We start from the raw sequence: 15960 nt of genomic DNA, 5'->3' as shown, positions 1-15960 counted from the left end.
AGGTCAAATCATCTCAAAGAAACATTTAAAGCTTAAGCATGTAAGAATTCTTTGAGTTCTATTAGATACTAAATTTATCTTTCTAAAATTAATATAGTAACCAGACACTGCATTAATCACTACTCAATTATTATTTTGCTTCCTTTTATAGAGCACTTGTTAAATTCTAGCGCATTTTCTACTTCAGCAATGAGTGCATTAAGAATACTTGCACGGCACCTTGGCCTTTTATGTTTTCCTATCTTTCTCAACCATGGCGCAATACAAATGCAATGGGCATTGTATTTTGAGGAAATCACTCTGTAAGTATTCAATTTAAATACTGATATGGTTGATACTGACTACCAAACTATCAGAATCTAGATTCACCATGGAGAAAGGCCTTTGAATGTGTTTTTAAATTAAAGAAATCCCAGAGATTGGAGATGGACTAAAGAGATGGCGTGCTGGATACAAGCATTTATTTATCTCTGTCTCCTACCTGAAGATGTCACCTGACCAGCTGCTCCATGTTCCTGCTGCTATGCCTTTCCTATCATGATGAACACTGCCCTCAGACTATGAACCAATATAAACTTTTATCTTCTGCCTTAGTTTGATCTTTTCAATATTTTGTCACATCAATGAGAAGAGGAGAAAAAAGAAACTACTACCAATGTGGAGACCCAAGGAGAGGATTCCTCATCCTGATTTATGTCTTTCACCCTTCCTATCTTGAAAGAGGTATATAATGTAATAGACACACCTAGTGGTACATAAGAAAAAAAGGAAGCACATTGGGCACGTCAAATACGGATGGATGGTAGGAAAACATGAACAGTGCATAAGAATGTTGGTTCTTACACAACTTTTGTAGACCAAATATATAAATGAAAAGTATAGTACAAACATGAAGTGTAATTACAAACTCTCTCAGAATATCTCTCAGATCCTCTTCTATTCAATGCACTTCTGTCATCCCTACTGAAAGTTCATTTAGGGATAAAGAAAAGTGAGTCATTGTGACCCTCTGAGGAAGTCACCACAGCTCTCCTTCACCACTATACTGCAGAGTAATGCTTCAGTATGTGGACTGCCTGCATTGACATTTGACACTAAAACCAGGTCTTCACTTTGTACCATACTGGCTATTTACCTGGGGTGGGCCTTTGTCAGCTGGAGAGGATGCACAGTCCGGCCAGTAACAGATGGCCCTGCAGGAAAATTTCAAGCCCTGAGGATCACTGCTTCTAGTACTACCCAGACGTCAATAGCCCTTACCTCAAGCAAAATTTAATTGTCTAAAGTAGAGATTTCAGAGATCAAACTGCTTTTTGACAGTTATTTTAAAAATCATCAGTGAAATTGACATATTTTGCTGTCACTACATTTGCAAAAGATCTTCTTGCCAAGACTGAATGAAATGAGGGCCTTTGGATCTTGCTAAAACACCATAGGGGTTGTCACTGATTTTATAGCACTGGAATGTAATTGTTATACTCATTTTAAGTGTGCAGCAAAAATATAGGCAAATTTCCCATAAACTTTATCACCTTTTAGTCAGGAAATTTAAATATGCTGAGACAAAACATTCTTAACCTAGGTACAACAAAACAAAATATTATTCCTTATCATTAGGAAAGACATGAATGAGGAAAGCCAAATTTTAACAGTAATGAATGAAAATTTAACTCAACATAGAGGGCTTGTCTGCTATTCCAAAAAAGGAAGAGAGAATGTTATAAAGTTTATTAGACACTTTGTGGATACTGTCAAGATATTTACCTCTCTCTCTCCATCTTCTCGTGTGTGTGTGTGTGTGTGTGTGTGTGTGTGTGTGTGTGTCTGTGTGTGTGTCTGTGTGTATGATGTATGTTTGTATACTGATCATGTTTATGATAAACAGATCTATAGAAACAATATATACCATTTAAAATCAACCGTGACACTGAAAGGCTGGAAGTACACTAAATAACACAAATGAATGTCTTCTATCTGGTGACTAATAAGACACAAAGCAAAGAAAAGTAGCTGGCATGGGTTCATTCTCAGCTAACACAGAGGAAAGGCCATGATGACCCAGGACTTCCAATATGAAAATCGGTTCAATGACATGAATATATGACCCTGGAGAGCATCAACTCACATCTCAGAGCTCACTCCATTTTGTCTCCATTTGTCACTTGCACCATCTACACAGTCTCCTGCAGAATCCTGTGTAACTGAGTATTTGGAAGTCCTCAGCATGCAGCTGTTATCACACAGAGGCCCAGATTGGTTGTATCCTTGGAATCCAAAAAAGCATCAGTATCCTTTTTCTCAGAAAAGATCTACTACAGAACTACCGTCAGCAGAAGACATTTTCTTTCTTAGAAAGATACAGCTTCATCTCATAATGCCTCCTGCTTCTATTTCCTCCTTATTGATGTTTGTTTGATAAGGAAATGGGGGAAGAAGTAAAAATTTCACTCTCTGAATTGTGATTGCTAGTCTTTTGTTTCCCAAACTAATCATCTATGATGAAAAGAGCCAGCCTCTTTGCTATGTTCAAATTGTGAGCCACACGTTATTAAATGCTTCACGAGGAAGGAAAAAAAAATTTTTAATTGAAAACATACTTGTAACCCTTTTGACATATGTATGGTCATTTCTACCAATTTGAATGTAAGCGAGCTAATCTGCAACATCAAGTGTTAGAGATCTGTCTCCTGTTTGATAAACACTCTCATGGAGGTAAAAATAATAAAATTTATTCATCTCTGGACTATAAAGCCATGGGATAAATATACAATATTTGAAAATGAGGCAGAAATGAATTCTACAAATTGCTTGATAAATGACTGAGATATCTATGGCTTTCATTTTTAATTCAGCCAGAGCAGATTCTATTCACAAATTTGAGAGTGCTTTGTAGGAGAGGTAAAGGCCCAAATCATGGGCATCAGAGATACCGCCAAAAAAGTACCAGCACTCCTGGATCATCTGTTCTTCAGAACTGGAAACATCAAAGAGGAAACCTGTCCATTCTAAGGCATGTCTGAGATTTTCATTCTTTTGAATACATCCAATGTGTCTGCATTTGAAAAAAATAGGCAAACCTAATTCCCTAGGCTATAAATCACTCTAATGTGGAGGGAGACGTGTTAGCTGGTTGTATTACAAAGCCTTTACTTTATATTTAATAGGAACCTGCAATTCCAAAGCTCTCTACTTTGCAAATCTTTAAAACCCCACTTAATTTTCAACACTGATTTCCTGCAATCTAAGAGCTTATGAAGGGTTCCCTGTGTTCATAGGAATCTTTGCAAAATGTGTCGGGGCTTCCTGGTCTGTGATGGCATTCATCTGGGGGTGAATCCCAAACTTCTATCACTGGCTTGCTTATTTCTGACTAAAATAAATATTCTTAGGATGAATACTGAAGATGAGGGAAAAAGAAAAAAAATGAGGCCAAGTAAGTAGCAGGCGGGGAGACATGTGCAGACAGCAGCTCAGTAACAACTCTTCATACCCCTGCAGTGGAAGCTTAAAGAACCAAAGGCCCTGCCACCATTACTTCCTTCCTAGGCATTCCAAAAGGGATTAGAGAGTACCTTAATCAACCGCTGAGAGATTGAAAAAGGCCTGGAACTGGATAGTAGCAAGGCTGCATATTACTAAAACACAAAGATGGTTGGATAGCAAAATCTATGGAAGGATATTAAATCGAAGATATTATACAAGCAAGAAACATTGACAAAAAGTCACCATTCTTTCCTATAGCCAATATAATTAAAAGCCTGTGCACGTTGGTACACCTGGTGAAATTCTATGTAATTATGTCTAGTCAAGAACAGGTATAACACTTCTTACCTCACATATGCTCAAATAATTTATACAGAATGAATAAGAAGAAACAGTCAGATGTGCTTCATGGTCCTGACTAGTTTACACCATCACTGCCTGATTAGCTTGTAGTATGTCCATCGTTTACAAAGCAACACATGCTTGTATAACTACGGGTAAAGATGATCAGAAAATATTTTCATAGGTCTTACTGGATATACATGTAAAAATAGATTTCTAATGCATGACCCAGGATTCTGGCTTCTTTTGAATTGTATATCATAACCTTGAAAACTCTACTAATTCTGCCTCTACTCTTATCTATAGAACACATACTGATTATATAGGACAAAATCCAAGTGTGAAAACTTAAATTTAAAAATCAGACTTTTTATCCACTTTCGGTTATAACACTCTGCTATTAAAAACAGTTGTTTAACTCACATAGAAAGTTCAAATTTTAATGAATCTTGGCTTATGGAGAAAAGGAATATAAGTCTAAAGTAAAATGTCAATCACAGTAATATATCTTTCAAGTTCTAGGTTTCTGAGGACTGACAGCCCAATAGAATTGTATCAAACAAAGGCAAAAAGGAATGTGTTCCTTTCAAAATGAAATGTTTGATAGTTTTAGCAGTTATATGAACTAACAACTGATAAAAAATTTAAACACTGGAGTGTACGTATCTCCTCATATACATGAGAGGATCATATTTTTACATTATATTCATAATTTACTTCTATAGTGTTTTATACTTCTTAAAATTCTTCAAGCTATTAGCTTTACAACTTAAATACTCTGACTTTTGTGAGTCCATGAACCTATATAGCAGTTTTTCTTTCCTGATTTGCAGTCCCAATTTTCCACTAACAAACCTGAGATAAATTAAAGAACTACAATATTTAGGAATTAAGAAAGAGTGTTATTTGAAAATGAGTATTAAGAAATCTATAATTCTTAGTTGTCAAATAAGCTGCTATGGAAGATGCTACCTGAAAAAACTAATACCATTAAAATGTCAGCTTATAACTGTATTCTACCTCATGGAAACATGAGACTACATTCAGAAGGGCTTATGCCTGCAGGATTTTAAGTACAGGCATTAAACCATCCAGAATAGAAGTGTTTTCTTTGTTTTGTTCTTAAATACACAAACACTAAGCCTTTACCTCTAACAGAGCCAAACCAGAAAAATCAAATCAGGATATGCAGACCAGTGCTGTACAAACACAGCCTTGGACAGATGGAACCGCACAAGATTAAGCTCTTGACACTTGGTGGGAATCCAGAATCCTCAAACCAAAGAACTTAGAAACTGTGGAAACTGAACTTATATGGAAATATGATCTTAAGAACTCATTCCCATACGTTGCACTATAAAATAATGTTCCTGAAAAATAAGACATTAAATTGCCTGTTGCATTATTTGGGCTGTGATTCACAGATTTGATGCAAATTACAATGGATTATAGAGAAATCTCATTGTAAGTTTGAGTTCTTTCATTCGAACCCAGTTTTCTATTTTACGTCTTTTAATTTAAGCTACGCTCACAAAAACTTATAGCCTGCAATTAAATAATGAAGGTGTTCACATATAAAAATGAAACAGAATTTTCTCATAACTACAACATTTGCAGGATGCTTTATTTTTTCCAATGCCAGTATGTGAGCATTGCGCACTTTAGGTCAGTGATTTCCCCCTGCACTATATGTACAGACTTGCAAGGTAATTTTAATGAGCCAACACCTCTTCTTTCCCAATGTGGGCATGCGTGGTCAGACCCATGAGAGATGAGAAAGAGCAGTTTGGGTAGTTATAAGAATATTTTAACTATAGAAATTCCCTGCATGTTTATAAATATTATGTACATAATCACACCCTAAAAAGGCTGTTTAGTATAGTAGCAAAGTCTTTTAAATCTATTACCCTTAATATTATTATGAATTAATGATACAATGTATAATGAACCTCAAAGAACTGTCAAGTGGGGGAAAAAAATACAAAACATCAAATGTCCCAGTTAAAAAGAGCTGAAGATGCCAAGATGAACGACCAACTTATCTTTATCTATATAGTTTAAACCAATCGCCAAGGGGTGATTCTTTTACTTCCTAAATATGGATCATATCCCATCACACCAACAAAAGCTATCAAGAGAGAGATGAAGTGGTAAAATTCACAGTTTTCAAAACTGCTTGATTTTTTGAGGTAGGGGTGAATTTTCCATGATGTATCATGCACAGTCATGCCTGCCTGTGCATCTAAAATTCAGTAGATGAAAACATGCCTAAGTTTTTGCAGGCCTCACTTGTGACTGCCTTTCCCCCTCTTCACTCTCAGTGGCAGTTTTGTCTTTCTGACAGTTCTAAATATCAGCTCTGCGACTGCCTTCTGTGTTCCACATGTCATAATAACACTGCAGTACCGATTGCGGTGGATTACTCAAAAATGAAAAGTAATAGCAAATGTAATATAATATCTCTAAATGATCAGGAACTGAAGCAATTCCCTTCGCGACTGTGAAAGCACACACATCCGCTTGAGTACAGCTTGTCTACACATTTCCAATGTATAAACTCTTCAATCTATACATAAATGTGCATCTGAGCAAATACTTTAAAGCCTAAAATGTTAATGTCAGGATGTTTAAGCTATGAAATGAGCATTTCATTTAGAAAAATTAAATATGGCTGTTTACTCAGAACCAGACTCTGGTGGAGCCTTTATAGATTGTTTGATTACTTAAAGAACTTGTCAAATGTAAATAGATCACTGTTTTTTTTTTTTATGTTAACATTTTCATTTATCCCCCATCCTCCCACTGGAGAAAACAAACCACATGGGATCAAGAAAATTAATTCCCCAAACGCTGTCAACCAAGTTGGGAAACAGCAATAAACAGCTTACTGTAAAGCCTCCAGCTACAATAAAACAGCTGTCAATAAGTGGGCAAAGTGGAGATGTGCAAAAACAGGTCTGTTGGTTATGATTACTATGAAGAGGAAAAAAAAAAGAGCATGTCTTTTTCTAATTCACTAATGCTGAATCTCAAAGAATGGTCCTTAGATGCGCAGAATGCATCCTCACAGAGAAATTCTTAGCTAGGTACTTTTCTAGGTCTGACCCAGTAGCGGTGCACCAGAACTAGTCTAGATAAATACCAAACTCTGTTTTAAGAGAGACTTATTGATTTTTTTTTCAGACATACTGCATTTGAAAATTTATATTTTTAAACCCTATTATATCCAGGATAGCTTTCTCTCTTCTTTCAGGCAAAAACAGAAGGAACTTGATTGTGAAGCGGCCAGTTGGAATTTTGAGTGTTGACATAATTTCAATCTACAACAGTGAGGTTTGCTTTGATCCTTACATGATCCTTTGCTTAAAGCTATATAGAGGGCACTATTAAAGTTATTTTTAAAAAAAATGGTAGCAGAATAAGGGATAGAATTGTTATACTGAAATTTAAAACAGCTTAGTAAGATAGAGTCAACACTCTATCTTACTAAGGGATCTAATTTACAATTATTATCTCATGCATTACTTGCAAACACATAGGAAAAGAGAAAGTGACAAGCTAGGAGTGACTGCCCACTGACCAGCTCAGGATATAGAAATAAGATGGTGCATTTTCATGAAGACAGTAGAAAGTAATGGTACTTAAATTTGGTAACCTTTTACTCAAAAGTTCTTGAACTTTCCACACTTCAACCAGCAGCATGCAGTCAAAAGGAGTCCTGTTAAAGGCTGGACTGACAAAGTAGTGATACTTAAACCTGGTTACCCTTTATTCAAGATTCTTCAGCTTTCTACACTTCAACAAGCATCACATCATCTAAAGGAGTCCATTTAACACAGTCATACCCACTTTACTAAAAAATCTTCACATAGCAGGTATTAAGAGTCTATACATTTATGTGATAAAATTTGTAGTAATAAAATTTACATTTTCGGGGTTATATACTACAGGAGTTGACTTTGTATATGGGCTACTAGTTGAAACAGAAGAGTTAAACAAGAAAAAATATCCACCTATTTGTTCTTGTTTAACAAAAGCATTTTAGACAGTCATTATGGAGTTTAGTGAACACAATTTTAAGAAGCTATATATAAATTTCTCTTTCATTTATAGAAAACACCCTTTCCCCCCAACCTTGTCTCTATGCCTCTGTCCACTGCCATCACCTCTCTACTGACTTCCAAGATTTATGTCCGCATGAGTGGCTACCACATTTTTAGTTTTTTTAATTATGAAGCTTCTAAAAGATATAAACATTACCATTTCAATAGCTCTTTATCATGAGAATGAATTACAGCTACCTTTTAGCCTCAGAATGTCTATAAGAAAGCTACAGAATGCCTCATGATCTACAAGTGTGTCTGAAACATACTGCAGTTTTAGTTTGTGAGTTACTCAGCATCCTGTCAGCAAGATTATGTCATATAAAACAAATTGTCTTTATGACAAGCCAAGCTTCGTCAGAAGATCTTTTCAAAAACTCTGCTGAAACACATCTGACTAGCATTTTTTTGTTTGTTTCATATTTAAGTTCAAAAACTGTGTGTGAGGGAAAAAAGTCAGAAGAATTCAGCCTGTACCTGGCTGGCAATACCCATATGCTGAGGTGAAAGAGTTGATCATATGGGAAGGTAGACAGGTAACTCTCCTTGGGAAACCACTTTTAGATCTCATAGAAAACACTCTCATTATACGTTTACACCCCCTCTTTTCAAGGAATGATATAAAGCATACCACATCATTTTTCATTGAGACAGAAACTTCCTAATTAAGTCCATTTAGTTTCATCAGTTATTTTTCTTGCCATAATAAACTATTAAACAACTTTTAAAAATCTTGTTTATGTTTGGACAATTTCCAAATCTTTAACAACACCCTCTTCTCAAACTCTGATAAGTTTAGCCTGAAACTGAACTGTCCTTCCATTTGCAACTAAACAGATTCCTCTAGGACTTCAAAACTATTTTCTTCTTTTAGATTCTTTCATCTTGAGTATTTCAGCTTTATTCAAAAGTTCTTCAACAATACTAGATGTATTTAATAGTTCAAATGGAGAGCTTACATTCATAATAATAAGAATTATACTTAATATTCTTAGAGTACCTGTGTGATTGACTGGTCAAATCATTTTTATGCCTCAAAGTCACAAAATTACAGAGCAGCTACTGAATGTAAAAGGGGAAACAGTTTCTATAAGATACACTACACTATCACAACTTCAGAAAACAAAACAAAACAACAGAAAAGAAACCTATTTGATTTCCCAAAGACTCACCAAGGCAATTCTGTGAATTTTGCTTTCCTGTTTTATTTTTTTGTTGTTGGTTTTTGTTTTTGTTTTTTTCCTGAGATTCATGTTTTTAACTGGTAAGCAAGGTGGGGGATGGGCCACCAGCAGAGATGGACTCCTAGCCACAGAGCATGGCTTCCAAGATCCTAGAAACTTGATGTGCTGAGAGCAACTCACTAAAGAGCAAACAAATGAACTTAAATGCTACTTGTTCCAAAGGAACTATCATTAAATAAAAGGTATCTTTGGCTGTACTACCAGCTTGATCCTTCCCTCCCCCCTCCTCCTAGCTACTGCAGGATTGGCAGCTGGCCAGGACAGGGGACATGATACCCTAGCGCCATCTACAGGCTATTATCGACATTCAAATTTTATGGCAACTGACAAGCACCAAAGAAATAAATTAGACAGCGCTGCATTTAAATCTTTATTAACAAGGAATTATTAGACCTAAGAAAAACTAATTCTGGATTTGGTTGAAATATGAGTTTCTCAGCCTCTTAATCCCTCTTCATATGGCGTCTTTCACAGTTTAAAATGAGTTATGACAGATCACTTATGCATTACTAAGATGAGAAAGTATTTACAATGAAATCCTTTTCTGTATAAATTAGTAATATTAGAGAGAAAGCATTCCTTTTTTTTTCTTTTCTTTTCATATATGACCATTATGGACACTGAAAATCGTTCTAAGAAAGATCCAGCTTGCTATATTACAATAAAATAACTTTGAAATCAAGGAGTAGACTTTCTATATGGCTTAGATGCAATCAATCAATAAACATGTGCTTCACAGCTGCTGTACATTTTATATCCTACTCTTTTTTTTTTCAGTGTGTAAAAAAAAAAAAAAAAAAAAAAAAAAAAAAAAAAAAAAAAAAAAAAAACCTTAACCCCTTTAGCAACCACAGTTCTAGTATTTGTGGTGTCAGACCTTCAAATGTCATTTAAACTTGATACTTGAAGGTGACTTTTTAGATCAAAAAGTAATGTGGAAATCTTGAAGTAGGTAATTTGGAAGCCCCAGGAGCAGAATCGGGCAAATCAGGATGGGTTTTCTTCTTGAGCAAACATTATCTCGGGACATTTTGGAATAATTTCCTCTTTTCATCTTTTGCCATTTGAAGGAAACTGGGAGGTTAAATAATTCTCAGAACTCAGAAATTTCAAAGCTGTTCTAAAAATTCTTGACTGAGCCCCAGAGGAATAAAAAAAGGGGTCAAGTTTTTTTTTTCCCTCCTTATAACTAAGCTAAAGTTAGACCAAAACAATACACAGACTGGCACATTAATACTGGTTGACTGGGCACTTGTATGCAGTACTTATAGACCAGTAAAAGTGCTCGTTTACCTGTCTGGTGTGTAAGGGGCCCTTTGTCTTGAAGCCTCCTTGGGAGCTGCACTCTGAGGCACTGAAGTGATCTGAACTAGTGGAGGAGCGTTTGGAAAGGGTGTCACAGCCCCCAACAAAGGTGTTGTCCAAAGGGAGCTCTTGAATGACGTGGTGCTTTTTCACGGAAACTGGAGTGTCTGGTTTGAGATGAAAAGCAGGCTGTGGAGAGGCAGATTTGTAGTGCTTGGCCAGGTCAGGGCTGTTAGGCTTGAAGGTTGTTGGAGGAGCTGGGCCCCAGTCAAATCTTCCTATACTCTGTTCTTCCAGCTCGGCAGGCAGGCTTATGGTCCCATTGATAGGTTCATGAACTGCATCATCGGGTTTGGACTCTTCGATAGTAACAAAGTTCAAAAGAGAACTCTTGGGCGACTTTCTTTTCTTCCGTTTCTTTTTCTTGTTTTGTTTATTCTCCTGGTTTGGAGACATCCATTCAGCACCTTGTTTGCTCCTCTGAGCGGCCTTGAACCTCGAGGCATGGCGACAGCGCACCAGCACCGTGACAAAGATAACAACGATGACCACCATGGCCCCAGCAACAATGGCAATCATGATGGTGAGATAGTCCTCATTTTGATAAGTTTGACCACTGTCTCCTATGTTCCTGTCCAGCGGGGTCTCCATAGTCCTACGGATCAAGTCATATATATACGAGGTGTTTCCAGCAGTGTCGTTCACGTAAAGAAACACCAGCACAAGAGTGTGCAAAGCCTTAGGGTACCCCAAGTCACTTATGTTGACCACGAGACGGTGCAGGCCCACGTCAGTAGGTGCTGGCTTCTCTTCTAAGGTGATATTGCCCGTTACTGGATCAATCCGAAATAATCCTTTGTTGTTCCCACTTACTATGGTATACTTAAGTTCTGCATTCATTCCGGTGTCAATATCCACCGCAAAAACTTCAGCAACCACAGAACCAGGAATGGCTGAGAGGGGCACCAACTTAAAGGAGGTGTTGGATGGTGGCGAAATGACAACTGGACTATTGTCATTGACATCCATGACATTGATAGTTACTTTTGCAGTAGAGGACCGAGGTGGCTGTCCTCCGTCAGTGGCTTTGACATCAAAAGTGTAGGAACTCTGCTGCTCTCTATCAAAGGAGACATTGGACTTTATGACACCCGAATAGGGATCCAACACAAAATTTTCATTGTCATTTAAAATGGAAAGAGTCACAGCTTTATTCTCTCCAGCATCTTCGTCTGTCACCGTGATCACCCCCACAGTACTATACTTTGGCAGATTCTCAGACACAAAAAACTGAAAATGATTATGAGTAAACTTGGGGCTATTGTCGTTCTCATCCAGAACAGTCACTATCACTGCTGCTTGGCTCTGGAGGGGAGGGGTCCCATTGTCCCTGGCAGTTACTGTAAAAATGAACCGCTCTTGTTCCTCTCTGTTAAAGACTCTGGAGGCTGTCAAAACTCCTGTCTTTCTGTCCAGATCAAAGAAGGAGGCATTCGGTCCAAGCTGATAAACAATGTCTGCATTTTTCCCACTGTCTTCATCTGTAGCACTAATAGTTGTTAAGTATAACCCACGTCGGTTGTTTTCAGAAACTGACAGCTCAATTACAGGCTGGTTGAAAATTGGTGGGTTGTCATTTTCATCCTCAAGCTTAACCCTTACCAGGGCAGTCTGATTCAAACTGGGCTTCCCAGAATCAGAGGCAACGATTTTAAAGCTGAATTCTTTGGTGCCCTCGTAGTCCAGCAGAGATGAGGTCTCTAGCAGATATTGGTTGTCATATACTGCCTTCAGATGAAATGGGACCTCTCTTTCAATAAAACAGATCACTTTGCCATTCACATCCGTGTCCTTATCTGAAACTGTAATTAGGGCAATCTTTGTATTGACTGGATCTTTCTCAGAGAGATACACTGTACCATTGATGGGACTTATAATGTACCTGAGGTCTATGTTCGGAGGGTTATCATTTACATCTGTGACATTGATGGTAACAGTGGCTCTGGCAGGAGTGGAGCTGCCATCACTAGCCAGCACTGTCACTTTGTGAATGGCTGTCTCCTCCCTATCTAAGGACCTCTGAACTGTAATCAGCCCAGTTGTGTTATTTAAAGCAAAGAGTCTTTTGGTTGCAGGGGCCACCTGGGCACCAAAAATGTACCGGATTTCAGCATTACTGCCTATGTCTGCATCAGTAGCATGGAGCTGAATTACAGAGGTTCCCACAGGAGCATTCTCTGGAATATGCACTTCTACTTGACCCTCTTTAAACACTGGCCTGTTGTCATTGACATCACTTACTGTGACCTGCAGTATGGCCGTGCTGGATTTCTGTGGAGTGCCCCCATCCTCCACTTTGATTTTCATCACATAGGTATCTTTTTGTTCTCTATCCAAGTTCTGCTGAACAATCAATTGTGGCCACTTTTCTCCCTCCGGAGTTTCCACGATATCCAGTCCAAAAACACTCTGTCCATTTAGCAATTCATAATGCTGTACCCCATTGAAGCCTGTATCAGGGTCTGTGGCTGATGGGATTGGAAAGCGGCTGTTGATCAAAGTGTTCTCCGGGATGGAAATATTGATGACAGGAGATGGAAACATGGGGGCATTATCATTGGTATCCTTGACAATGATCTTGATTTTGATCAGCCTGAAAAAGTCATTTGGGAGGATCACCACCTCAAGTTCAAAGAAGCACTCATTCTCCTCAGCGTAAGAAGCTCCGGCACAGAGTTTCTCTCTGTCTATTCTGTTGGCAGTGGTGAAGATCTCCCCAGTGCTACTGGATACTTTCACTAGAGGGGCATCGCCAGCTTTAGAAACCAGTCTGTAGACAAGGCTGGCACTGGTCCCTGTGGCAGCATTGATGTGAGAAATATTCAGATCCTTTGGTATATTTCCTATGGGTACATTTTCAGGCAGTTCCTCTCTAATAGTGTAAATAAGTTCTTGAGCTATTGCGGAATCCAGCCTTAAACAGGCAATGAGAGCAGCCAACAGGTAAAAATCCCTCAGGTCCATGATAATGTCTTTATTTTCTTTTCCTGGATTTTAGAGTTTAAAGGTTCCCACTGAGGAGTGATGCACGAATTGCAAGAGGAAGTGTGCATGGACTGGAGGAGGAGGAGGCATTACATCTCATCTCTTGTGTGGAGACAGCCACTGTCAACACAATTGTACGGACAATATTATTCTTCAGTAAATGAAAACACAGTCACCAAAACATCGAAGCACACTCTCCCTGTGTATTGTATTAGTAAACATGGCAGTTTGCTCTGCCACAGTTTGCAAGTTAACTCTGTGGCCACATCGCCGCCGAATAAGCCCTGCTTGTTGCATTTGCCCAGAGAAAATGAAATTCATCTACTTTTGAATTAAGGACAGCAGCAGCTATTTTTACCTGGATTCCCCCCACCCCCACACTGTTTTTTTTTTTTTTTTCCATAACACTGTTTAATTCAAAGCATGTATTCTTGTTCTGCTAGACCTCCCCGATCCCCCCCCCTCCTGGTCTCTAGCCCACCTCCCCTAGTTGTTGAGATGGAAGTGAAAGACCTCAAGTATTTAGCTATGATTGCTGCCAACTGCTTTGTCACATGTTAGATAGGATGTGTTTTCTTCTCTGCCACACTGAGTCATCTCCTCCTCTCAAAAGACTGCTTTTCCTTCCTCCCAGTTCTTCAACTGTCTCATAATCCAACCTTCCTGGGAAATGAGCATCCGGACATGCTGCAGCAGCAGTAGTCACTGGCCACTACGTATTCTCATTGCCTCAAAGCACAAAACCAAGACTTCACATTTCTTCCTCAGAGCCTGCTCGCCTTTCTCCCTATTTCCACATTGCCCCCGTTGAGATAAATAAACACATTAAAACTTTTTAAAAACGTATTCTAATAGACAATTGCTTCTCACAGAGACGGACTAGCCTGCTGGGATGAAAGTGAAACACAGCCAACATTCCTATGTAACATCGGGATATTTTTCTACTGAGCATAAAAGAGCAAAAACGCAGTTTCTTAATCCGGTGTCTCATTATAATATTTGTAACATTTGCTACACATAAATACTGCAACCCGGTAACACACGTAAAAGAACTTCCGCTTGTATGTCCCTCTCACTGCAGTTTAAATGGGTGCAAGGCTCCAGGCAGTTACCCACCGGAGTAAGACTGGTCAGTTCCCAGGCTCTAATCTTATCTGCATTAGGCTACACAGTAGCTGATGCCCGCGATTAGTTCCAGCTGAGTGGTGCAGGTGGGGTTGCAGATACAGACCAGTAGGTAAGCTCTGCCCCAGCCAGCTACCCAATTACAAACACCTTCTCCTCTACACGGAGGGCATAACTAAAGACGGCATTTCGAATTGTCAATGCGAAACTTTACACTTACGTTAGTTGCCTCAACCTTGCCCCTTTCCCGGTAGGCTGCAGTTAAGAAGGATTTGTTCCAACACATAGAAAGCCATGCATCTGGTAGCACCAGTTTGGGGAGAATTCAGAAGCAGCAGAACGTTTCCTCCTTGTAAAATGTGTGGCTTCGGGCTGGCAAATTAGCAACTCCCGAGAACAAATTCACAGATTTGTCGTTAGTCATTCTCTCCACATTTCCTCGCTTTTTACCCACTGGGTCTGGGCTCTTCTGGTATTTTACGCACACCACATCCAATTGCACTTCTTCAGCTCGGGAGTGTAGCCCACAGCATCCAGCCTACCATTTGCATCCGATGGCAATACTGCTGAAGTCTCTAACTTCTGGTAGGAAACGTCAGAGTTGGGTGATGGTGATTTTCTGGATGTTTTCCCGGGGTGCCAATTGCCCGGCAAATTTTTAATCCGTGAGCTCTTTTAGCGCTTCGGAGACTGAGGCTCTCCTTCCTACCTCGCGTACTCTTCGTTTTTCCCTTCTCTTCTGCCCCCCTCTCCTTCTCCCTCTCCTCTCTCTCCTCTCTCTGAACTGAATTTCTTGATATAACTCTCAATAAGCCCAGAGGGAGGGCGTGACGGGCGAGGCCCCACCCCCGGATCCTGATTGGCCAGCATCTTGCAGTGCGGGAGGCTGCAGAGGGCTGCGGGAGGGGGCGCGGAACAAGGCGCTGACTGTCTCTAGCCTCCCCTCCCCAGCGCCCCTCGGCAGCCGCGAAAACCTGGAGAAACGATCCCCGGTCCCGGGAGAGCTGTTTTCAGGACGCACACTGAGCATGCCCGGCAGGGGCCAGCACCCAGGGTGGCTCGAGCTCTTCCCGAGCTTGCGGCGGCGGAGCCAGGGCGGTGCGGTTGCACCGGAGCGAAACCCGGGAACCTAGATTCTCGCCACCGGGTGCTGAGGGTCATTGAGGCCGCTCTTTTCTTGATGCATTTCTGTCTGCAAAGTGGAAAGGGCTAAATTGCAGAGATGGCTGAGACTCGCAGCCACCACTCAGTGAGGAGTTTTGGCCAGCAAATCCTGGAGCGCGTTAAACCATTAAACTGGCTCTGTGCCGGGT

At 39.5% G+C, this 15960-nt stretch overlaps 1 protein-coding gene across 4 annotated transcripts in view; it reads right to left on the bottom strand.

Annotated features, from left to right (window-relative positions):
- Positions 1-15615, bottom strand: part of Pcdh9 (protocadherin 9) — an 828173-nt gene extending 812558 nt beyond the window's left edge. For all 4 annotated transcript variants that reach the window (XM_076930670.1, XM_076930671.1, XM_034497600.2 and 1 more), the window contains exons 1-2: positions 14868-15615; positions 10466-13642 (exon numbers count right to left, since the gene is read on the bottom strand). In XM_076930670.1, coding sequence (XP_076786785.1) covers positions 10466-13501 — 3036 coding nt within the window. In that variant the 5' untranslated portion in view covers positions 13502-13642; positions 14868-15615. The remainder of the gene's footprint in view (positions 1-10465; positions 13643-14867) is intronic.
- Positions 15616-15960: the final 345 nt, after the last annotated feature.

Source organism: Arvicanthis niloticus, chromosome 3 (assembly GCF_011762505.2).
Source record: "Arvicanthis niloticus isolate mArvNil1 chromosome 3, mArvNil1.pat.X, whole genome shotgun sequence".
Classification (NCBI taxonomy): Eukaryota; Metazoa; Chordata; class Mammalia; order Rodentia; family Muridae; genus Arvicanthis; species Arvicanthis niloticus.
This window is presented reverse-complemented; position numbering and strand designations above follow the sequence as displayed.